The sequence below is a fragment of the Contarinia nasturtii genome, unplaced genomic scaffold, assembly GCF_009176525.2.
Source record: "Contarinia nasturtii isolate CC-2019 unplaced genomic scaffold, AAFC_CNas_1.1 Cnas_scaffold_78, whole genome shotgun sequence".
In the NCBI taxonomy this organism is placed as follows: Eukaryota; Metazoa; Arthropoda; class Insecta; order Diptera; family Cecidomyiidae; genus Contarinia; species Contarinia nasturtii.
Window position 1 is genome coordinate 534,995 of NW_022197436.1, and position 25,298 is coordinate 560,292.

Consider the following 25,298-nt stretch of genomic DNA (forward strand, 5'->3'; position numbering starts at 1 on the left):
TGACGCTAATGGTGATTGTATCATGAATTATTATTGCCATATAAAAATTTGAAAAAAGAAACCATGACTCTAGGGGAAATGATCTAGTTGCGAATGGGCAAAGTTTATTGAAGCTGTAAAATAATTGGCACAAGGCTCACAGTGTGTGCTTTTTCTTTATTAATTCAAATTTGGCGCTGAAACATTACATTGTACTGTAAAATGTGAAAGAGTACGTTCATTGTTATATATTCGAATTACCATATTAGCGAGTCTTGGTTATTTCATTAAAAAGTAGCTACAAATCGCAATAAGTTGTCATAATTTGATAAATACAAAGTACGCATTGTTTTACGTCTATACCGAATTGTTTGCGACTTGTTGCGAATTCGTGAATTTTTTCAATCACCCCTTAATTTCACATAAAAGTTGCAAAATTTAGCGAAATTCACGATGCTTTTATTGAGATCCATTCCCCTAGACAATACTGTTCTATTTATTTTTTTAATACACCATCAAAAGCTTACTTCATAAAATATTTCATGGGAAACAGAGTACAATAAAAGTGAGCTCATTAAAAAAAAAACACGACAACAACCTTATGGCGCAAGTTGTGGTCGATCGATCTGATCCAAAGTGTTCTGTAAACAAAAACAATGGTGACAAAAGCTTTTTCTAAATTTATTTTATCAAACTTACCACCAAATTGAATTTCCTAAATATGATTAAAATTGGGAATATCATAAGCAACGTTATATGTTTGATAAAGACAAAAAGCACACCTTTGGTTTGTCACATTCCTTATCACTTGATTCGTTGGACTATTTAAATTCGCAGCATTATCAAGAAAAAACTGATGTTCAAAAAATTAAATCGAATTGTGAGAGAATCATAAAAACCTAGAATCGACTCAATGATGATGGATAAAATCTAGTCAAATAATGTTGACGAACTTTCAATTTAACGCCCAGCACAAAAAATTCGTTCCAGCATCGATCTCAAGCAACAATATATTTTTGAAATAAAAATGAATGGCTTAAGAATAAGAATCCATTGAAATTGAAAATGTCAAAAGAAAAACACCAGAATAAAAAAGAGAAGGCGAAACAACGCAAACATGTAATCGTTTTGTACTAATAAATATTTTATGCATGAAACATAATCACTTTCTTAAAAGACTGATGTCATAAAAGCAATGATATGTAAATATACGGACGCAACTGAAATCGAAATAGAAGAGAGTAAGAAAAAATAGGAACAAAAAGTCAATCGTTGATCTTGCGTGTGTCGTGCGACTAGAATCACGCGAGAGATCAACAACGACGACGACGACAGAGAGAACGGCAATGAAGAACAGCAGAAAATTGTTCAAGATGATTCGATGCACTTGTGTACATTGATGGCAAATGTATATTCCAAGCCTATCGATTTGATGCATGCGCGAATGTGTGTGTGTCTGGTTTATTTGTCTTTCGTTGGTCTTTCAATCGCACGTATTGAGTGCATCAAATGGCTGCATTATTAGAATTATTGTTTCTTTTCAGATTTAACATGCAATCATTTGCATTTATTCTAAATTTGTGTATTTTTTGTTTGTTGTTTGTCTATGCCACCGCCGTTGCAGTCGTCGTCACAACAATGCCACATTTATATTAAATGGGCAATATTCTGTATTGTTGTACAATACTAGCCGGCAGCATCAGCAGCAACAACATAAGACATTATGCATGGTATGAGCCGCTCTCATCATATAGTCATCAAATGTTACTCTATTTGCACGCACACACGTTTTTCACATTTCAATTGTGCACAAAACACAATCCAGTGTACTTCTCTCTCTCTCTCTCTCGCATTCGTTTAAACATATCCCATCACATCAAATATGAATTGCAGATTGTTTGCATTCTTTGTTATTGTGTACCTACATTTGTGAGCTTAAACGATCTTCGCTTTCATGGATGCATCGTGGTTTGTAAATTATAACAATAGATCGCATTTCATTTTGGAATGCATAAACACTGAAAACATATGCAGAAAATGCTCAATCAAAATGAGATGAGTTTATGTGCAGGAGAAAAGATGATTTTCATGACTGCAAGGCAATCAAGTAAGATTCGAAACGCATATATTCTTAAACCGCAATCATTTTTAATGCGATTGCTGTACGCTATTAGAAAATGAATCGAGAGGTCAAAGATTATCCAGTTTCACTTTATGAAACCAAATATTCGGTTGCAGCGTATAAATGCCAATGTGATTGAGATTAAGAAACAATGAAATAACGTGACGCGCGCATTTCTGGATCAAATCGATTTTTGTGTCATTTGAAATTTTGTCTTTTTTTTACAGAAATCTCCATAAATGTCGAAATCAAAGTCACACCAAAAGAAGCCATTTTCCACATATTTCCATGTTAACATTTGTATTTCACCTTTTTATGGATGTAGTCATAAAAGACAACAATCCGTTTAGAATTTTGAATAAGTAACAAAAATGCCAATACACAATTGAAACTATTGAATGGCATTTGAAATTCGAAATTCCATGGAAGAATCACCGAGCCGATACGTTTTGAATATTGATGAATGTGGACATTTTTTTGCATTTCGTTATCTTTTATTCTGAGAGAGACACACACACTCACACATACTTATACCCTAAAATCGCTTATGCCACACGCATATTCATTAAATACTTACATTTTTCTGTTTTCACTTCGATACCCAAATGATTGTTGATAGTTAATTTTTATTTTATTTTTTTCAATGCAAATTCTCGCCAAATGATTCATTGAGTATTGTGTTTGTTTGGTAATTGTGGAAAAAACAGCGCATGACTAAAATGTAACGAAAAAAAAAAAAAAAAACTATAAATGTTCTCCGAAGCAATTTCATATCGATAAATAAACACTATACCAAACGAATAAACAATTTTGGAATAAATGTAGTGGCGGGTGGCAAAATATCTTACGTCGCGCATCATAAACTATGTGAATGACTCATTTCAAGCACAGCAATATTTCGGTATGAAAAAAAATGAGATCGTCCTAATCGAAACACTGTTGTTTGAGCAGGCGTTGTTCGCTACTTTTACCCAAAATGTATAGCATATACACAACCATTCGTGATGCGATCAGACCTAAAAAAATCAACATTCGTTTTTTGATCGTTTTGCACATTTTTTTTTATGATGCTGAGTTATTGCTCTGTTCGCCGAAGGAGAGAAAAAAAGGAGTGCACACCGAAAATCATATTTTGCAGTTTTCAAAGAAAAAAAAAAACCGGATGATAAGAAGTGTACAGCTTTGATGAAGCGAACGTCAAAGGTTCTGCATTTCGAGCGTAAAAATAAGCACTAAGTTGGATATATAAAAACAAATGGCCGATTGACATGGTTTTTGGTGAGCCATCGTAAAGTCAAAATAATTTTCTTTAAAAGCAATAATTTTATCAAAGGCTCCCGATCTAAATACAGATTATTTGTAAATTCGAATTTTACACGCATTTTTCTTTGTAAATACGTTCAACCCGTATAAAGTAGCTATTGAAATGTGACTCTGTCGATGAGCGAATGCGTACAATAAACTCGGCATCGTAGCTGAATCAGTTTGTGTGTGTGTGTAATAATTCGCGTCGAAAAACCCATTTTAGTACTTGTTCATGGCATTCAGTGACATTGATGATGATGATGACGAAAACAACATACGCAACTAATTCCAATAGATCACACACAACGGCCAAACAAATGAATGAGCATGTTTTATATGCGCCTTTTCCATTTAATTTGTTTCATTCCATAAGCATTGAGCACTTTATACCGGCTTTTCATTTACACAATTTTTTTTTTGTTTTCGTTCTTGTGTGTGTGTGTGTGTCGTTGTTTCTATGTGCGAACGTTCTTTTTCCTAATGTTAACGACTTGTGACATTCTTTAACGCACATGCACAAATGGTTAATAAATAAAGCAACGGACTTACTTAGAGAGTTAAATGATGAAAGATACAGTTAGCGCTATGCGCTATGACCAAATAAGTCAAATGAAAACCATTTTTTTGTTCTCTTTTGTACGAGTGTGTGTTGGGTTTTGTTTTCATTCAGTTAAATTTTTCTCCTATCTTATTATTGAATAGATAAAGTCGAACGTGAACATATTTTAAATTGATTAATTAAATTGCTAGAATTTTTTTCTTTATTACAAAATCATAGACAATGTCATCATGTGCGGCACATTACATTTATGGTGGATAGTTTTAAATACAAACTCTTTTACTATGAATCACTCGGCCGTGTTCGTTTACATTTAGGGTAAAATGGCATTAAAACCGAATTCAAATTATGAATACCGTTGCAATTCTAATAACGACCAACTAATCAACATTTCCTTATATATAAAGTCTAACGTTTCATTCAAATGCCTTCGAAATTTGCCAAAGAATTTGACCACCATACAGCGGATATTTAAATTCCTGGGTGTGTATTTTAATCACCTTTTTTATTGCTTAAATCAGATGAAAATAAATACTAACTCTTTGCCATTTCCAATTTGGTCGACGGAAATAGATTTTTATTGCACATTCGCAATTTTAGTTTCATTTTCTCACTTTACATGGCTTCATTTCTACGGTTATTATATGAAATACAATTTATTACGCAACAAAAAACAATTTGTTTCAGAAAATCCACTCATAAAATTCGATTTATGTTTCCAAAAAACAACCCCATCGAAAACGTTAAAATTAACGCTGAAAATCGGTTCGACTCTCTGTTGATGTGCCGATTATGTTGTCTGTTGCGAAATTCTGCGCTTTAAAAAATAACAAACAAACTTAATTTCAAGATGTTCACATGAAAAAATTTCTCTGTGTTCCTGCCAGGCGGTAACTTAAAAGTTCTCTAAGAGAATCCCAAAATGTCTATAGTGTGAGAAAGTGTTTGCGGTGAAAATTATCATAAAAGCCGCATTAGCGATAAAGTCACGATTTATTTTTAGTGATCAATTTAGAAAATAAAATTAGGTGTTGAAATGCCGAAAAGTCTGCCGATACCAAGTGTAAACTGTTCAGTGGCGGCTGTGTTTGTGTTTGTATGTATGCATGTAGAAATGCAACAAACGGGCAGCGGTCGTAACATGTAAACAAAAATTCGATAAGCATAACAACAAACAGGTTCCAATGCATTGGTTCATTCAACACGTGCATGCCATGCAATCGAAGCCCCATCGTTGCTCACATCAAATCTGATTAGCGAGAAGAATGAACGCATTTATCGTTGTAAAGCGGCAAATGTGTATCGTAACGGTCCTTCGTGTTAATTCAGATATATTGCAGGTTTCATTAAGACCATTCCAGATTGACCTTCTCAAAACTGACGATGACCTTTGTTAATTGCAATGACAATGACGATCAACAACCATTAATACTATTATTACCAAATGAACCGAATGATTTAAAGCAGATTAGACTCTTGTGACAATAATTTATTCCAAACGATTTCGGCTTTGAAATAAACACACGTTCTCATATTTAACACATGGAACCGATAAGTAGTAAAAAGTAACCAATTTAAAAAATTAAAAACAACAAATATTTGAGTGTATTTTTGTTTGATGCAATTTGAAATAAAAAAAATGTATTGAAAAAAAAAAATATTTCATTTAAATGCAAAAAGCATTCATTTAGGCGAAATCTACCATTATAGGCGTATATTCACCACACCGAAGCGAACGACAATGATGGTGATATTCAAAATGTCAAATGTCACTAGCATACCACGTGAAATTTCTGTACACAACATTGTGCGACGAATATAAAATACTTTTTTTGTAATACCCGGCTGTTGCAGAGTATTTTATTCGCGGATTCATACCATTTTTCCGCAGTTTTTTCTTCTTGTCATAAATAGAAATAAGATGGATTTGATCAAAACGATTGAAGAAGATGCAGAAGTGGAAAATTTTTCCGATGATTCCGATGCTGAAGTCGAGGTAAATAATGAAGCAAAAAAAGCCAAAATGTGCTCATCGTTTTCAATCAAAATGTTAAATGTGGTTGTTTGTGTCTCTTTTTATTTTTAATTTCAGTATCAACCAACAAAAATGCGACGAAAGAAAAAGGAAGAGTTCAGCGATAGTTTTGAGTTTGTTTCGTCAGTAAAACAATACAATCATGACACATGGGATGATTTGATGAAATATGTGAAACGAAAGGCACGTACAAAGACCGATGATAAAATTGCCGAAACATTGAAAAATCGTACGGATGATGGGCTGAACGAATCAGACGACAATGATGATGAGGAAAATGAGGATGAATTCGATTTATCCGAAGATGAGTTGAAACACGATAATTTGCGATTGAAAGAAAAACGTAAGAAGAAACAACGCAAAGGGCTTGACATGCCGGACAGTGATGGTGAAAACAATGATGCCGACTTCTTTGAAGAGGCTGACGGTAGCGCAACAGTATCATCATTCTATCAAATGAATTTGTCGCGGCCATTGATGCGAGCAATTGGCGTTCTTGGCTATACATACCCAACGCCAATTCAAGCTTCCACCATCCCAATTGCTCTTTTGGGCCGTGATATTTGCGGTTGTGCTGGTAATTGATGACATTTTTTTTTTTTTGAAACGTAATTGTTTAAATGTTTCGCATGAAAATTTCGTTCATGTATTTATAGCAACGGGTACGGGTAAAACGGCCGCTTATATGTTACCGACACTTGAACGTTTACTTTATCGACCGGCCAACAATCAATCGGTGACCCGTGTATTGGTATTGGTGCCGACTCGTGAGCTGGGCGCTCAAGTATATCAGGTGTCGAAGCAATTGTGTCAATTTACGACCATCGAAATGGGTTTGGCAATCGGTGGTTTAGATTTGAAAGCACAAGAAACAATATTGAGACAAAATCCAGACATTGTTATTGCCACACCAGGTCGTCTTATTGATCACATCAAAAATACACCCAGCTTTACATTGGATTCAATTGAGGTAATTATTCGGATTTATTTGAAAACGAGAAAAAAAAAAGAAAATCACAAATTCAATGGATATGATGATAATCCTTGCGCTCTGAGCACACCGGATGACTATTTGGATTAAAAGTTTATGCGTTTTCGCCGAGCGAAACAATGAACTCGATCTGACCAATTGAATGATGAATTTAAAATAAATTTCGATTTTCCGCAAAGAATGCCAATAAATAATTTTTAAAAATGGACATTTTAGGTGCTGATTTTAGATGAAGCTGATCGAATGTTGGATGAATATTTTGCCGAACAAATGAAAGAGATTATCAAAAGTTGTTCACGCACCCGACAAACAATGTTATTTTCGGCCACAATGAGCGAACAAGTTAAAGACTTGGCCGCCGTTTCATTGGACAAACCGGTTAAAGTGTTTGTGAATACAAATCAAACGGTTGCGTTTAATTTGCGTCAGGAATTTATTCGTATACGAAAACGGGCCGATCCAAAACCAATTGAAAACGGAAATAAGGAGGACAATGAAGAGGGTGCTGATGCTGGTGCTGCAGACGATTCGGACGAAGAAGAGCGTTCGAATAAAAAGCATCATCGACGTGGTAAGGGTCCACAAAGACGTGGCGGTAAAAATCTCCAATTGATGAAAGAGCGTGATGAAAAAGAGCGCGAAGACCGAGATCGTGAACCAATTTTGGCCGCTCTAATTTGCCGAACATTTCATGATCACTGTATGATTTTTGTGCAACGCAAGCGTCAAGCGCATCGTTTACACATTTTACTTGGTTTGTTGGGCATTAAAGCCGGCGAATTACACGGTAATTTAACACAACAACAACGTCTTGAATCGTTGAAACAATTCAAAGAGGAGCAAATTGATGTACTGATTGCAACCGATGTGGCGGCACGTGGTTTGGATATTGTTGGCGTTAAAACGGTTATTAATTTTAATATGCCATTGTCAACGGAACATTATATTCATCGTGTTGGTCGTACAGCGCGTGCTGGTCGTGCCGGTATTTCCGTATCATTGGCCGATGAACGCGAACGTAAACTAGTCAAAGATATTATCAAAAGTGCCGAAACACCCGTCAAAAATCGTATCATTCCTACCGAAATTCTTGATAAATACACAAAGAAAATGGAAGCACTAGAACCAGAAATCAGTGAGTTCACTTCATTCCATATCAATGATATTTTTTTTTTACTAAATTGTTTCTTTTTATTTTGAATTTATTTAGGGAAAATTTTAAATGAAGAACGTGATGAACGAATGTTTGCAAAAATGGAACAACAAATTTCCAAACAAGAATTATCATTAAGAGGTATGGGCGATCGAGAGCGTACATGGTTCCAATCGATGAAAAAACGCAAACAAGAAAAAGAACGATTGGATAATAATTTCAAAGCAACCGAAGCAGCGAAAAATGTAAATGGAAAACGTACAGCCACCACATCGGATCTTAGCAAATTAAGCGAATCGAAACGAAAAAAGAAAGAAGAAGCAACGGCCAAGAAAACACCATCACAAATGGCCAAACAAAAGGTTCGTGATCATCAAGAGAAGATTTCATTCCTTCGTGCCAAAGCTAGTAAAATTGCACACAAAACCAAACGAATTCGGCAAATTGACGAAATGAACAATGATCGACACATGGCAAATAATAAAAATAAACGAGTATCAAAATTCTCGGTTGATTTAACCAATACCAGTCGTCGTAATACCAAGAAACTTAGGTATTTACATATCAAATTTATTTCAATTAAATCATATTCATAAATATTTCATTGTTGCCACCCAACAGGTACGATGCCAATTCACACAAGAAAACGCAAAAATTGGATGCCAAGAAGAAGACAAGCAAAGTTAAACTCACTAACAAAGCTGGCGAAAATAAGTTTAACAAAGGCAAAAACTTTCGTGCACCACGAAAAACAGGCAAACCAGGAAAGAAAAAGTAGTGACCGTCTCCATTTTCATTGATTCAAATGTTAAATTTTAGTCTAATTTTTTTTTCCTTTTATTCATTTCAAAATAATAATATTAAAATAAAAACATTTTATTAATTTTTAATAACCAGTTGGTGTATATTTTTTTGTGATGATGTCACTATCCATGAATTATTAAATTTTGTATGAAACAAAAAAGAAAAGGCGTCGACGCATTTCCATGGAATGCAAATGAGAATTCACCACATCGTGTACCACCGTGGTGGAATGGCCCAATGTAGTTTTCAATTCGAGAGAAGAAAAAGAAGGAGTAGGCGACTGTGGCGCTCTCCATCAGACAATACTAGTGGTCTTGACATTACCAAAAGTATTACAGTCAGTTTTTCGTGTCTAGAGCCGTGTATTTGTTTTTCGTATCGTTCAAACGAACGAATTTCGATAGAAAGTATTGTAAGTTTTACTTATTTGTCACTTGGAAGCTTGGTGTAAAATTACAAGGTAATTAATTGCAAATCGATTTTTATTCGAAATTTCTTGTTTTTTTGTCATTGCTTTGAAATTTTGGTATGTTTTATAAAAGAACTTTATGTGATGTATATGTGCACATTTTTGCCGCTATATGGGCAAATGAGTGTGTTTGTGAATGTCGGTAAAAATGAGAACGCATAGAATAAGTTTGTTGCTTGAGACTGGTTGTTCACTATTTTTCTATTCAACTATCAATGTCGCCGCGCTCCTAATGAGCGCCATAAAATTTGGTTTGAAAGCGTGCTTTCTGATACAGACGATATAGTGCAGTTTGCATGTGTGCATGCGTGTGTATGTATGCTTGGGTGTGTATATGTGTATACATTTTGGCATAAATTCAGTACGGAGCAATGTGATGACGCTGTTGTTGTATGCGTTCATGTGAGCAAAGAAAAAAAAATTGAAGAGCGTCATTGCCAATTGAGATATTGCATGTGTTATTGTTGCTGTAATAGTTTCTCATTTTTTTTGCACTCTCTTTCTCCTTTTCATTCCATTCCACCACGCTTTACCATTAGTTTTCATCAAAGTGATGTGGCCGGTGAATGACCTATTTTGATAATATGCATACATAAATGCAAATGCCACTATAACAAATCTTAGCGCATATTTTTCCGGTGAAATTGTTGTTGCATCAGTGAAATTATTTTTAAACTATTTGTATAGTGTATTTGATTTGAACGAATTTATTGAGAAGGAAAAAGCGAGGAAAATAAACGAGATTAATACAAAAAAAAACGGTGGAGTGCCAGTATTCCGACATTGACACCAAACGACATAAAAAAATTTTTTGAGGTTATGATCTCTCCTTAATCACATATAATTAGTAACATAAATTGAACATTGATTTTTTCTTCTGGTCCCGTTATTTTTTTTTACGAAGAACTTTATTTGTTCATACAATTTCATTTGCGATTGATTGAAAAGTAAAGTGTTGTTAAATTAAAGAATAAATTTCAGACATAATGGGTGATTCAGATGATGAATACGATCGCAAGCGGCGAGATAAATTCCGTGGTGAACGTAGCTCCGGTGACAATTATCGTTCGGATCGAAGAGATGATCGTCGAGGCAGAGAGGATTGGCCCGATAGGTAAATATTTCATACAATTTAAATGACAAGAAAAATGAATGGTCAAGTATTTATCGTTTCATGAAAATATATTATTTTTCAGACGTCGTCCAGACTATCGTGAATATCGGCCACGAGATAGATTTTCACCAGATCGAGGACCACCAATGAAAAGAATGCGAAACGATTGGCCTGGTGATGATCGACGTTATCACGGTATGTGCGCCTTTTTTCCGTGTATACATTCATGGCCTTACATACTGCTATGTTCTCATATTTTCCCGAATTTTTGTTTCTAAATAGGTCACGATGGTTTTGGAGGTGGCTATGGTGGATGGATGCATGAACCTGGCTACCCACCGCATGGTCAACATCTTGGTGGAAATTTTGGCAATACACCTCCATCAGGTGGAATTCATGGACGGTAAATATACATAATATCCAATAATAAGAAGAAAAAACGCAGAATTAAACGAATATTCGACATTTTTTTTTTGTTTTTCTCCCTCTGACTATATTTTTCTCGAATAGATTGGGTGGTGCTGAACCATTGCCAAACCCTGATCTACAGACGCAGCCCGCAATGTTGACGCTCAAACAATTTTTGGCCACGCAGGATGATTCGATTTCCGATTCAGATGCCATTGAAAAATATAACGAATACAAAGTGGAATTCAAGCGTCAACAGCTCAACGAATTTTTCGTAGCCCACAAAGATGAAGAATGGTAAGAAATGCTTACATTTTTTTGTTTTAAGAGAACAAAAAACAAAACAAACCACATTGTTGGTTTCGCCCCTTTTTTTATTCATGACTGAGTCGATCCATAATTTTCTTTTTTTTTAACTTTTGCAAATCAATCTACTCAATCCATTTGCAAACACAATGTTGATGACAAGAAAAGTGTGCTGCGATTTTAATTGTTTATTTTCTATGCTTCATTCACAAGTTTGAGAGCGTCATTGCACCATGTGTGTCAATCGAATGAATCAATGCTTGCTGTGCGGATGTGAGTGTGTACGTGTATACATAAACTCTATAAGTTTATCCGTAAAATATCATAAGCCTTTTATTCTTTTCATTTTCTTTAACTCTCTTCCCGAAAATGCAGCCGATTTCTTTTTTGTTAATTCAAATGAAAAAAAAAAATTCGTGTCTATATTAAATAAATTTTCTCTGCAGCATTTCAACCAAATTTTTTTACGTCAAAGATAAAAAAAAATTGAGCAGGAAAACAAAAGAGATCGAATTTTATGCGAATTTTAATATGACTTGGATTTGACATTCAATAGTAATGATTATATGCCCCGAACATTTATTCGATCCGCGAATGAGAACAATAAAAAAAAACCAAACACGTCACATATGCATATATGCTCAATGAAAATATGAAATGAGCTGACAAGACGAAAAAAAAAACCCAAACTCAAATCGAATGTTTTAAAGAAATGCAACGAAATATGATGAAAATGGTCTCCTCTTTAGTTGAGAGTCTCGAAAGGGACGCAGAGCGAATAGAGTGACTATACAACTGCAATTATCAGCATTACATTCAAATCAAAAAAAAAAAAAAAAAAAAACAAACACATAACCAAATGATACTATGATTTATAATCAATTAAACCTTTTTTTCCCCAATCATCATGTACAGGAACTATGCAAAACAAACAAATCGCTTACGATTTGGCGAGCAATGCCAAATAAATATAAAAGTTTATCTATTGATTTATAATTTTATACACGCAAAAATCGAAAAATGAACATGCAAATGAACAAAAATGAAACTCATGAAAAATGATACGAAAAAGTTATGCAATTTTTATACACCAGAAAAACTAAAATAATAATCAAAAAAGAAACAAAACAATTTTTTATCACGAAAGCACTCAAAACTTTAACAAAAGAAAAATTTAAATAAATGAAAAAAAATCAAGTAAAAAAAGTATATTAAGCGAAAGAGGTAAGAATCAAATACGTTTCTTTTAAATTAAGAAAAGAAATTAATTACTTGATTACCATTCAAAAAACTAAATCAATGATGGCATTTTTTTCACAATGAGGCAAAAAAAACATTAAGATTTTTAACAAAAAAAAGGTAGAGGTGGGCAAAAGTAATTAAGTTAATATAAATACACAGACAGACAATGAGACAGAGAGATATAGAATAGCAAATCGAAAATTGACACGTTTTATAAAATTCTTTCAATGTGTACCGTATGGACTTCGGTCACGTGATTTTTCGAAAACCAATTATGTCAAAAAGTCTGACGAAAAAAATGAATTGAAATATTTAGGGAAAATGAAAACAATACAAGGTTCAAGAAATAAGCTCGACATAAAAACTATGTTCCTTCTTGTTCAATTGAAGAGCCTTAACTTCGGACATATTTTTTTTTCTTTAGAAAATAATTTGTTTTTCAACTAGTAGTGTTTGCTGTGTTTCTTTTTTGTTCAAAATATTTCGATAATTTTCTCAAACGATTTATGAATGACGTTGTTTACAAAAAAAAATAATGATCCGTATTGTTTTTCTTCTATTCTGCCATTTCCGTTTCGTTTTCGATGGGATTTTTTTTTTGTTTAGGTTCAAATTGAAGTATCATCCCGAAGATTCGATGAGACGGAAACAAGAGCAATTGGATTTTCTGAAGGTAATTACAACCGCAGTGAAGTCATAGCTTCTGACGGTGGTGCACCAAGAGAGGGAGGGTAATTTGGTCTCTAAGAAATGATTCCTGATCAGAAGCTATGGTTGAACTAAAAAAATATATCAAAAAAAAAATCAAATTGATATATTTAACGTCAATTTTTAGAAACGAACCGATGTATTTTCGGAGGTACTAGATACTGGGCTGGTGACAAGCGTGAACGTTGACACAAATCAATCGGATAAATTATTGCGTGTGCTAGATACGGTTGTTATTAAATTAGAAGGTGGCACCGATGAAGATTTAAAAATACTGGATGAACGAACAAATGTTGAGTATAAACCGGAACCAACAAAAGAGACGTTATTGTCAACCGTTGCTGCAGCCAAAGCGGCAACCGTACAAATTGCCGCCGAACCAAAGACGGATGGCGATGAAGTAAATGAAAATGATGAAGACAGCAGCGATGTTAAGGAAATTGATGCAAACACAGCAAATGACACAAATTCAGGTGACAAACCGGCTAACACTGAAGAAAAAGTCAACAAAAAACGAAAACGCACTACATCTGGCTCAAGCTCAAGTTCCGGCTCCAGTTCATCTACGAGCGGTAATTATTTTCAGATTTTCCTTTAAAAAAGCCAGCAAATATTATTCATACACACGACACTGAACGATCAATTTAAAAAATAATTTATTTTCAATAGACGACGAAGATGATGAAGAGCAAGAGAAACCGGCTGAAATTGGTAACAAAAATGAAGCCTTACCCGAATCCAAGCAAACAGAAACAATTGTTAATGACGATGATGAAGCGATGCCAGAGTCTAAAAACGTGGAAAATTTAAATAATGGCTCGCCAAACGATGATGAATCCACATCACAAAAGGGTAAAAAAGATGCCGACGATGGCAAAGAACTGGCCGATGGAGAAATTGCCGATCTATCGGGTGATGAATCAAAAGCAACCGATGCACCAGAAACTATTGACTTAGGTAAATGCATAGTATATTTTTCTGTGATTAGTAAATTCTTACATTAAAATTGTTATTAAAACTGTTATCTGCAATTGCGTATGAATAGCCGATTCAAAGAGTGAGACTGATGAAAAACCGGGAGCTCGAGCATTGCACAAGACTAGCTCAATATTTTTGCGAAATTTGGCGCCAACCATAACAAAGAGTGAAGTTGAAGCGATGTGCAAGCGATACAATGGATTTTTGCGAGTTGCAATTGCCGATCCATTGGTCGAACGAAGATGGTTCCGTCGCGGTTGGGTCACATTCAAACGTGACACAAATATCAAGGAAATTTGCTGGAATTTAAATAATATTCGATTGCGTGACTGTGAATTGGGTGCAATTGTAAATCGCGATTTAAGTCGACGCGTTCGTCCGGTCAATGGAATTACTGCTCACAAAACAATCGTACGAAGCGATATAAAATTGTGCGCAAAAATTGCTCATAATTTAGATCAAAAGGCAAATCTATGGATTGATGAAAACAATGATAAATCATCGAATGGCAATCAAACATCGTTTGGTTTAAATTCAAATAATCCGGTGCTGCAAAATATCACCGATTATTTGATCGAAGAAGCATCGGCCGAAGAAGAAGAGCTACTCGGTTTGTCAACGAGCGAAACAAAGGATATCGAAGGTGAAACATTGGAACGTGATGCACAATTGATAAATGTGCTCGATAAATTGATTTTGTATTTACGTATCGTGCATTCGGTGGATTTTTACAATCATTGCGAGTATCCGTACGAAGATGAAATGCCAAATCGTTGTGGAATTATTCATGCACGTGGACCACCACCACAAAATAAAGTGACAAACAATGAAATTCAAGATTACACACGCAATTTTGAAGGTAAAATGTCATCGTTTTTGACAAAAAGTGTACCACTGTCGGATACCGAATTGAAAAAGCTCGGCGCCAAAGATACCGATGCCGAAGTGGAAAAATTCGTACAGGCAAATACACAGGAATTGGCGAAAGATAAATGGCTTTGTCCGTTGTCTGGGAAAAAATTCAAAGGGCCCGAATTCATTCGCAAGCACATTTTCAATAAGCACGGCGAAAAAGTGGATGAAGTGAAGAAAGAAGTCGAATATTTTAATAACTATTTAAAAGATCCGAAACGACCACAGTTACCCGAACATCCTGGTAATACGAAAAAACCGCCGGCCGAAGCACAACCACCACCAAGGTAACATTATTATTGAAAAAAGAAAACTACAATTGAAAAGAGGGGGTAAACAATTGGATCTAATCGATTTTTTTTTTAAATATTTCTGCAGTATGCGACCTGCTGGCTATCCAGGACCTGGATATGGACCACCATATGGTGGCTATGGCGGCCACATGCCCGCTCCAATGCGATCGAGAGGTGGATTCGGTGGACGAAGGTAAGAAAAAAATGTCGCATTTTAACCCAATTCCAACTGGGACGGATTCAATCTTGAAAATGGACTAATTTAGAAAAAAAAAACTCAGCATATCGATGGAATTAATACATTAGTACGATAAGCTATGAATGAGATTGTACTTTTGTTTAATACACACACCGGATGTATTACTGTGTCTTTTGAACGTGTTTAAAACATTTTTTTTATTTATTTTTTCTGTTTGAGTTCTTTTGTTTCATTGCTTCTTGTTGTTGTGGATTTTTTTTTTGCAGAGAGTTGCCCATGGAGCATCAAAGACGTATAATTGGTTACCAAGACTTGGACGCGCCACTTAATGATTTAGAAACAACTCTCTTTTCTTAATTTTTTTAAGAAACAATAGACCACGTTCCTCCCAAACATACAGAAAAATCTGTACAAAATTTTAAAATGGACACAGACAAAGTGAAACCAAACAACTTACAATGTTGCAATATTAAATGCACATTGTACCTCAGTAAAAAAAGCAATACAAATAACTCGAAATTCGATAAACACACATACACAAAATTATTTCATAATTTTTTTGTATTTTTTAAAACTCATCTAAATAATAAACTTAACGTTTGACTTTTAACTTTATCACCAATAACTGCAACATTTACAAACGAAAACAACCGATTTTAGCGTCAAAATATAAATAGGAAATGATTTTTACGTGTGCTGAACAAAGCGATCTACGATGCTAGACCATATATTTTTTTTTTTTAATCAAACCTACCGTACATGATCAGTTTTTAATTTTGTGAAATGAATTGTTATGATTTTAGCAAAAAAGAAAAGACAAATATCGTTGCAAAAAGTAATAATAAATGAACGAGAAAAAAGTGGTTCAAATCAGTGTCAACCGTACATTTTTGTTGTTTTACTTTTGTTTTAATTTCGTTTGATTCATTGAGATTTTCACCATTATCTCCATATTTAATTACATTTACAATCATTACAACAGCTAAATTTGTCCATTTTTCTCCAATTCGTTTGAATCGTCCAGTTGTCAACTTGTTTCATAAAACTATCGCATTTTCCATTTTTTTTCATACAAAAATTTTCTATTTCACAGAGGCGGAAATCATGGTGGTGGCGGTGATTATCGTCCAATCATTCACTATCGAGATTTGGATGCACCACGTGAACCAGACGATTTCCTGTAAATTAATATTCATCGCGTAAAACAGTTTCCATTGGCAGCGCATCATTCTCTTGTGTGTGATTGCGCACGTATAAAGCACACTCCAATTTAAAAAAAAAAATTATATATATAAATAATATAACACGTTTTTATTCCTGATTGTCATTTCATCAATTTAGTTGATTTGTTCATCAACTATATCTTTTCAATTACATTTTAAATTAAAACTATTGAAACGAATATTCATGAATCAGTATACAGCAAAGAATTGTTGTAATTCGACACCCAAACAGACAGAATTTGTAATAGAAATTATGACATTATTATATATGACCAAAAGAAAATAGTGTTCAACTTATAACATAAATGGCGATCGTTTCAATAGGACTTTGGAATAGCAAGAAAATGTCATTTAAATTATCTTGATAGTCATAACAAGAATGTGAAATGTAAAATGCAGAAACCAATTGTAGCTTTTTAATTCAAATGGAAAATATAATCAATTCCATTTACAAATTCTGATATTTCAATTGGGAATGGGGGCAAACAATGCAAATAAAGTAAAACTAATTATAAAACTAATTGCAATGGACTCTTTTTTTATTTGCATAACACCTATTTACCTTTATTTATACATGATGGAACAGCTGCGGTGGTCATGGGGTACCGAAGACTAGTGAATACTTATTCCGAATAATTTTGCAAGTTCTGCACGTGAATACCAGGAAAGTGCCGGATGGACTCGGAGCATTTGTGTGACAAAAATATCACTGGTGAAATAAGACAGCGTCATATTTAGCAATTTTAAGTGTTTTCATTTTTTTAATTAGATCAAATAAAACACGATATAATTAACTTTGAGTCGGTATGCTCGGTGGTGCTTACAACAATCAGTGTTTGATGTTGTTGATATCATATGGTAAATATGACAACCAAGGGGAAAACAATCCAGTACATTCAACCAATAAAACCTTCAATTATCATCAATTCGTTAGTTATTTTTTATTATTTGAATAGGTTTTGCAGGGGCGTCCACAAGGGGAGTGGTGGACGCTGAGCGCAATGTCCTCGTTTGAAAGAAGGAAAATTATTCGGATTTGCTAGGTGTAGTCCTTGTTTTTCTATGGCCTTGCCCCTTGACGATGACCTAGATAGCAATGTCATTCCAAAAATTGCAAAAAATGCTCAAGCAAATATTTCTTCAATACGAATTTCCGTTACTTTCACACATTTGACCGTTCCCATTGTAATAAAATCAAACCAAACACGCATCATGACATCACAATGTAATTCTTTTAATTAGAAAGCGTCGCTTTTAAATGCACTGAATTATATTCCCAAGAGCATCATTTGTCGCCTCCATTACTCAGTCATAATGCTAAATAGCGAATTTGTTAGCATAATGGTATGATAACTAAGAGGCAAATTCATTTTGGCATTCAGTATGATATAGTTTGTCAAAACATAGTGTGTTTAAATCGTTCAATGATAGAAGAAAGATAAACAAAAGGAGACTAAGCGAAATAGTTGAAGAAAGTACAGAAGATACCGGCATATATACAAGTGAACATTTATATTTAAATACATATCACGCGAGAATAAAAAACTAACAAACACACAAGCTTTGTAATCAATCAAAATATGCGTTGCATTTGTGGAGCTTTTCGAAAATCACTTGTGTTGGAAGAAAAAACAGTCAAACCAAATGATGATTCCGCCAATTTGGAGCCAACAAGTGATACGAGCAAGGATCAAAAACCGGCTGACCCAAGCGACGATCCGAAAGCAGCTGAAGATGAGCTAGATTTTAAAGAACAAGATTTCGATACATTGCGAACTGATTGTCTGAAAAATCAAATACTTTTTGAAGATAGTGAGTTTCCCGCTAATGAGTCATCGTTGCAATTATCGACGCAAACTAGTCGTCAAATAAAATGGTTGCGCCCTAAAGAAATCGTTGAAATTCCGCAATTTTTTGTCGATGGTTTTTCGCGATTTGATGTAAAACAAGGAGAGCTCGGCGATTGTTGGTTAGTTAGTTAATTAAACTTTTAAGTTTATTTTATTACTGAGCAAAATAAAATAAACTTTTAATGAAAGCGCGACTATAAATAAAAAAAAATTAAGAGAAAGACTATTTTAGGTTTCTCGCCGCAGCTGCAGCGTTGACACAAAACTCCGAAATGTTTGTTCGAGTTGTTCCGCATGATCAAAGCTTTGACGAAAACTATGCGGGCATCTTTCATTTTCGATTTTGGCAATTTGGTAAATGGATTGATGTTTGTGTTGATGATCGTCTTCCAACATATCATGGCGAACTTTTGTATATGCATTCATCGCAAGATAATGAATTTTGGAGTGTACTGCTCGAAAAAGGTAATCGATAATCTTGGATTTGCAGACCTTCAGTAAATTTCATTTTTTTTTCATTTGAATCGAAAAAGCCTACGCGAAATTGCACGGCAGCTATGAGGCATTGAGAGGTGGTTCTACGTGTGAAGCTATGGAAGATTTTACTGGCGGTGTAACTGAAATGTATGAACTGAAGGAGGCACCAGCAAATCTTTTCGATATTTTAATTAAAGGACATGAACGTGATTCAATGATGGCATGTAGTATTGAAGCCGATCCAAGTGTATTAGAAGCTGAAACGAAATTTGGTCTGATAAGAGGGTAGGGCTATTTGAATCGAAGTTCGAAATGAACATTTTAAATGTGATTTTTTTTTATATACGAAATTTCTAGTCATGCCTATTCAATTACTAAGATTGCACTCATGGACATTGTAACACCAAATACAACTGGCAAAATTCAAATGGTGCGGCTTCGAAATCCATGGGGTAATGATGCCGAATGGAACGGACCTTGGAGCGACAAATCAGCTGTATGGCGCCTCATACCAGATAACGTGAAGCAAGAAATCGGATTGAACTTTGATTCGGACGGTGAATTTTGGATGGCCTATCATGATTGGTTGAAACACTTTGACAGAGTTGAAATTTGCAGTTTGAGCCCCGACTCGTTGAGCGAAGATAAAGTTGATAATGGTCGAAAAAGATGGGTGTCGTCAGTGTTTGAAGGGCAGTGGATTAAAGGAGTGTCCGCAGGTGGTTGTCGTAATAATTTGGCCACATTTGCACAAAATCCACAATACTTTGTAACTTTGGAGGATCCAGACGAGGATGACGACGAAGATTTGTGTACAATCATTGTTGCTTTGATGCAGAAAAATCGAAGATCCAGACAAAATATGGGCATGCACTGTTTAACAATGGGCTTTGCTATTTATCGCGTTACCGACAACCATTTGCCAAACAAACCACTCGAAATGAATTTTTTCAAATATAATGCTTCAGTGGCTAGAGCACCTGCGTTTATAAACTTGCGTGAGGTTACTTGCCGCTTCAAATTGAAACCAGGTCATTACTTAATTGTACCATCAACATTTGAGCCAAATGAAGAAGGAGAATTTTTAATTCGTGTATTCTCGGAGCAAAAAAATTTCATTGAATTTGTAGAATCAAAGTAAAGCAAATTTCAAAGTGAAATTCAAATAAAACTCAAGTGCACTTCTTACGCATATTTCATAAAATATTCTCCAAATTTGAACTATTGTCGAATGAAAGTATTTTTTTTTTGACACAATGTGAACCAATCAAAACACCAAAGGTTTTTTCTAAATAAATTTTTTTAAATTAGCACCTCACAGCAGCAGAACAATATAGTTTAAATTATTTCATTTGTTTTAATTTTATCAAATTCACCATTCGTATGGTAAATTAATTAAGTAATTCAGCGTTCGATTTAATTATTTACCGAAGCTAATGCGCGCCATTTGTAATTTTGTAGGGAATCTGTACAAATAAACATTTCGCCTGTTAAAATTCAATAATCGATTTGGTTTAAGCATGTGATACCAGAGGTTCAGCTTTAGATTTCAACGGATCAAAGTAAAGACATTTTTTTCTTTTTGTTTTTATTTGTTCTGAATATTGGAAACCGAGCAAGTTTCTATTGAAAAATAATTCATGACGCGTTTTATATAATAACTTGCTCGATTTTAAATATTTTAATGGTAAAAATGAGAAAAATTGATTTTGATCCTTTGAATTTCAATGAAATCTAAAGCTGTATGCTTCCACTCAACCAAATCGATTATTGATTGTATACAAAATTGCAAATGGTGCGTGTTCATCATAGTGAGGTTCAAGACCTTTAGAGAAAAAAAACACTTACAAAATGAAAACGAGATTTGGTGACGCTACGTTAGCATAAAAACGTTATTTGGGAACTATGATATTGTACATCAATTTTAAAAAATGTTTAATTCCATCAACTAACTGTTTTTAATTTTCCAATGTAATTGTTATGTGTTTTTTTGCGAAAACTAAATCAATTAATTTTGCAGTGTATCGGTAAAATATCAAAACTTTATCGCTAGAACATTTACTCTTTTTTTTTTCTTGCACATTTTCCTATTTTGACTGATTACGAATTGACTTTCACATAAAAACTTATCAAATGTAGAGAAAAAATCGATAGATAATAAAAATACGGAACATATTTGCATTAATGGAAATTGTTGAAAAGAGTTGACTCACACAAGTAGATTAGTAAATCTCTTGTAAAAAAATTGATAGGACAAATTGGTTGGACTGTTGACTGTGAAAATAAACAATTTAACTTAAATTTGGTTAGCCTTCTAACTTTATTTCAGTCCATTAGGATTTTTTTCAGATCAAATTTCGAATTTAGTTCAAGATCCATTGGTGTCGCTTAACATTTTATTGCTTTGTCACTCCATTTTGATACGCCCGCATCACTACAGTTTTTGTTTGATTGAAAAATAGTAGTTTAAGGCCCTCGGTGAAAAGTAAGATTTTCAGATTTATTGTTCTAGTTTGTGTTAATTAATAAAGTTTGCAATAAAATATGTGCGAATATGTGTAAGATGCAAAGTGCATTCAAAATATTTTTTTTCTTTTTCAAAAACATATTTGTCATCCAATATAGTTAAGTTCCATAAAAATCCAACATCGATTGATTCACTCAGTAGAACTCGCGGAGAATAGCGTAGTATGAATAACCGCCGTTGACAATCTGTAAAAATGTTAATTTAAGTCGCATTAATTTAAATCCAATTCGATATTTACACCTTTACATTATTACCTTTTGAAATCTCTCATGTGTACAAGCGAAACCATATGTTTTAATTTGGACCGACTCTTTGGCAGCAATCAAAACAATGGGTAGAATGCGTTGTAGTTGGTATGGAAGCGAGTCCCATTCACATTGAGAAATCTCATCAGCCAGTTCCTCAAATGCAGAGGTTACTTCTTCGCCGCGGTAACAATATAAGAATAAAAAAGCAAATGTCCAAAATAATTGCCAGATGGTAATCAGAAGCGCTGGCCAGTCTACGGGGTCTTGTGACTGAATTTCCAATATAACAAATAGGTAAGAGAAATTTATTTTGGATTGAATTAAATGTAAAATATATGAAATACTCAACCAATTGAATTTGAATCATTAGCAGCGTTCCACACACAGTAACCATACACCATGTTAAGAATAACAAAATCATTTTCGCATAAATCTTGTTGAACTCCGAAACAAATCTAAATCAGTATTGATAATAATTGAAAATTTAGATATAAAATGCGAAAAAAAAGTGATATCCACAGTCATAGTAGAAGTTGGTAGTTCGAAACTATAGAAGATTAATTTCAAAATTCAACATGTATATACACAAAAATCAATAGTAGTAGAATTACTTAAATTGATTGGTATATCAAATAAAAAAACCTCTATCGAGGTCTTTCTGATATAATTTTGTGACGAAAATAGTTGGTAGATATTTTTTTTGTGTACTGTGAACGTGAAGAAAATGATTTTTGTACATTTAAATTTTGAGGTAATTATAATATTATAAATAAAGTAGTATAAATATTAATTGAGCATGTTTCAGCATGAAAGGAAATAGATCCGATCGTCTTAAAATACTTTGAACAATGTGGATGTTGTTGCACTGATTAATAAAGAAATTGAATTCAACTTAACTGTTTTGCATCGATGTGGAGTTGAATTAATTCGCAAAATCTATTCACTACTTCCCTTTCATTTCCTTTTGTAAGGTAAGTTTTGTTAAGTTTCTTGATAATATTCATTTCTCCTCTAGCATCATTGGAAAATGATATTAACATCAAAGTAGCTGCTACGTAAACTCCAGCAAGTGCAATGCAATTCATGAATAAATAATATACGTTTCCACATTGAAGAACGAAAGCCATTGCATAACCAGTAGGTGTTCGCCAGTTGAATGGTAACCTTTGGATTTGATAATAATAAATGTGCAGAATGTAAATGCTCTTGATGCATAATTTTTACAATTGAACCGTTGAGAAACAAAGATACCTTCAGAAAAGTTGAGAAAAAATCTTCAACTTAAACTGGAATGTAAATCAAATGTCAACATTTAAGAGTTGAGAATTAGAGAACAACAATAAAATAATGAGAAACAAACTGCAACTTAAGTTATGATGCAGTTTGTTATGAAATGTTTCACTGTTTCTCTCTAATTTCGAACTTCTATTGGTTGCCCCAAATGCAATTTTTCTCACTATTCAATAGGTGTCACAAGGCAAGTTTATATGGTTATAGGTGTCACAAGGTAAGTATCTTTGTTTCTCAACGGTTCAATTAATAGATGATTCATATGTATCCATGGGAATAAATAAAAAAATTTATGTGACATTCTTCAGATTCCGTTTTTGTATTGCCACTTTTATTCCCATGGACACATATGGTTTTAAGTACCGTGGTTTAAGTCAGTAACAAGTTCTCCGTAACAAAAGACTTTCAGGTGAAATTCAGTCATTTCGGTGCAATTACATAGCAAGTTATATACAATACTTTAATTTTTCATCCACTCATATTCTAACAATTTTCGAATGTTCCGAAATTCAAAATATAAACTAGATCAACTGTGTTTTTGTTTCTAACTTAGCAATATCAATCTAGATACCTATTTAGGTGATTGTAATACGCCTAATGCATAAATAGGTGTGTGCACAAAACCAAAACTTACCAGGCAAAAAAAGGTAGTACGTAATCTTCGGGTTCAAGATCTTTAGTAAAAATCATGTACAACATGAAACAGAGATTTGGTAGCATCAAGCATACAAATGTTATGTGGAAACTATTATCAAGCCATCTCAAAAAACGTTCAATTCCATTTATAGACTCCATAAAAACTTCCGCCGACGAAACATTTACCGAACCTATATCAATTATTAAAATGTGAAATTGAGCGATATTAAACAATACAACAGAAAGCATATGTAATTCTTACGTTTTTGTATAGCATTTTCGAAGCCTTCAAACAATGGAAAGATTTTTTCAGATTTCCCAGTAATTGAGGTCAAAAATAATAGCACAGATGTAACGGAAATATAACCTGAGTTGGCATATTCAGTGAAGGTTTTAGCGTCGATAAGAAGAAATGCGGTTGATTGAATGATGAATGTGGCGATAAAAAAGATGTTTGTTAAATTTCGAATATTGAAAAATTTCAATTTTTTATCCGGCGACTTGGAATCTCTCTTTCCCAGAAAATCATATAGGTTTATAAGTATTTGGAAATTTTTCATTTTGATTAAACGAAAAATCTTTTTCACAAATTTCGAATGTAATTGTTATATGTTCAGAGAGATTCGACGATCTTCAAGAGCTTTTTAGCGAAAACTAAATCTAAGTTTCAATTAATGTTGGAGTGCATCCGTTACGTAAGGATATATTTGGATTAATAATAAATGCACTGCGTCATAGAATAAATGATGATTAAATTGCTGAGAATAGAGTATGAAAAGTGCATATGTTTCGTATTTGGCTTGTTCTATTTAGTTTGTAAACGTCGCAGAGGTTCCATTATGTTCCATATCAAAATTGACGAGGACTATTTAAACAACGGAACTTATTTATTTGATCATCAATTATTTTTATATTAATAATGGGATCGTAACAGATGAAGCTATTTATTTTCCAGTTTTACGATTGGCATGACTTGAATATATTCGAAGAAAATAATATATATATATATATATATATATATATATAAGAATTGTAGAAGACAATTTATAATGTAAAACTAATCTTTTTTAGTCTACTTATCCCATTTCGTCCCATTTTTATACTGTACTCAAGATGGTTGATGGATTTCCAAATTAAATACAAAAATCGTTTGTAAATAAAATGCTTTTTATTGATTTATGGTTTTTATTTGAATATTTAACATATTATTCATTTATTCATATTCTAAAATGTAAATTAGTAAATAGATGATTAGTGAATATCTGTGAGCAGAAAAAGTGACTGAGTGTTTTGGCACTGTGAAAATAAATACTCCTAGTTAAATTTGGTAAGCCGTTTGTTTAACTTAATTAAAATAAACCATGGTTAACTGTAGCAGCCAACTATAGTTGACAATAATCATATTACCCTACTAATGCAATAATAAATAAATCGAATCAGTTTCGCCATGATTAATAACAAAAATAGAAT

General features: G+C 33.6%; 4 protein-coding genes across 8 annotated transcripts; 3 read left to right on the plus strand and 1 right to left on the minus strand.

Annotated features, from left to right (window-relative positions):
• Window positions 1-5,749: 5,749 nt before the first annotated feature.
• Window positions 5,750-8,953, plus strand: LOC116337467 (probable ATP-dependent RNA helicase DDX27). Its single transcript, XM_031762065.1, has 6 exons — window positions 5,750-5,961; window positions 6,058-6,577; window positions 6,657-6,970; window positions 7,208-8,126; window positions 8,202-8,697; window positions 8,766-8,953. Exons 1-6 carry the CDS (start codon window positions 5,887-5,889, stop codon window positions 8,920-8,922), a joined length of 2,481 nt encoding a protein of 826 aa, XP_031617925.1. The 5' UTR covers window positions 5,750-5,886; the 3' UTR covers window positions 8,923-8,953.
• A 322-nt stretch (window positions 8,954-9,275) lies between these two features.
• On the plus strand, window positions 9,276-17,255 carry LOC116348702 (serrate RNA effector molecule homolog). Of its 5 annotated transcripts, none has more exons than XM_031779890.1 (11): window positions 9,276-9,408; window positions 10,387-10,531; window positions 10,614-10,726; window positions 10,814-10,934; window positions 11,042-11,236; window positions 13,094-13,160; window positions 13,323-13,767; window positions 13,865-14,152; window positions 14,241-15,372; window positions 15,464-15,571; window positions 16,671-17,255. In XM_031779890.1, the coding sequence occupies exons 2-11, from the start codon at window positions 10,404-10,406 to the stop codon at window positions 16,759-16,761; spliced, it is 2,688 nt and encodes an 895-aa protein (XP_031635750.1). In that variant the 5' UTR covers window positions 9,276-9,408; window positions 10,387-10,403; the 3' UTR covers window positions 16,762-17,255. The 5 variants fall into 5 exon arrangements, with proteins under 5 accessions (XP_031635750.1, XP_031635666.1, XP_031636008.1 ...); XM_031779806.1 differs by having other exon boundaries at window positions 10,399-10,531; XM_031780148.1 differs by lacking the exon at window positions 16,671-17,255 and adding an exon at window positions 15,844-16,462 and having other exon boundaries at window positions 10,399-10,531.
• A 917-nt stretch (window positions 17,256-18,172) lies between these two features.
• Window positions 18,173-20,394, plus strand: LOC116336907 (calpain-A-like). Its single transcript, XM_031761116.1, has 4 exons — window positions 18,173-18,769; window positions 18,883-19,115; window positions 19,184-19,412; window positions 19,485-20,394. Exons 1-4 carry the CDS (start codon window positions 18,381-18,383, stop codon window positions 20,266-20,268), a joined length of 1,635 nt encoding a protein of 544 aa, XP_031616976.1. The 5' UTR covers window positions 18,173-18,380; the 3' UTR covers window positions 20,269-20,394.
• Window positions 20,395-21,384: 990 nt separating this feature from the next.
• On the minus strand, window positions 21,385-24,464 carry LOC116337877 (odorant receptor Or2-like). The gene is made up of 6 exons (XM_031762816.1): window positions 24,091-24,464; window positions 23,827-24,019; window positions 22,800-23,066; window positions 22,252-22,357; window positions 21,909-22,172; window positions 21,385-21,839 (listed from the first exon to the last, which is right to left on the minus strand). Exons 1-6 carry the CDS (start codon window positions 24,386-24,388, stop codon window positions 21,789-21,791), a joined length of 1,179 nt encoding a protein of 392 aa, XP_031618676.1. The 5' UTR covers window positions 24,389-24,464; the 3' UTR covers window positions 21,385-21,788.
• Window positions 24,465-25,298: the final 834 nt, after the last annotated feature.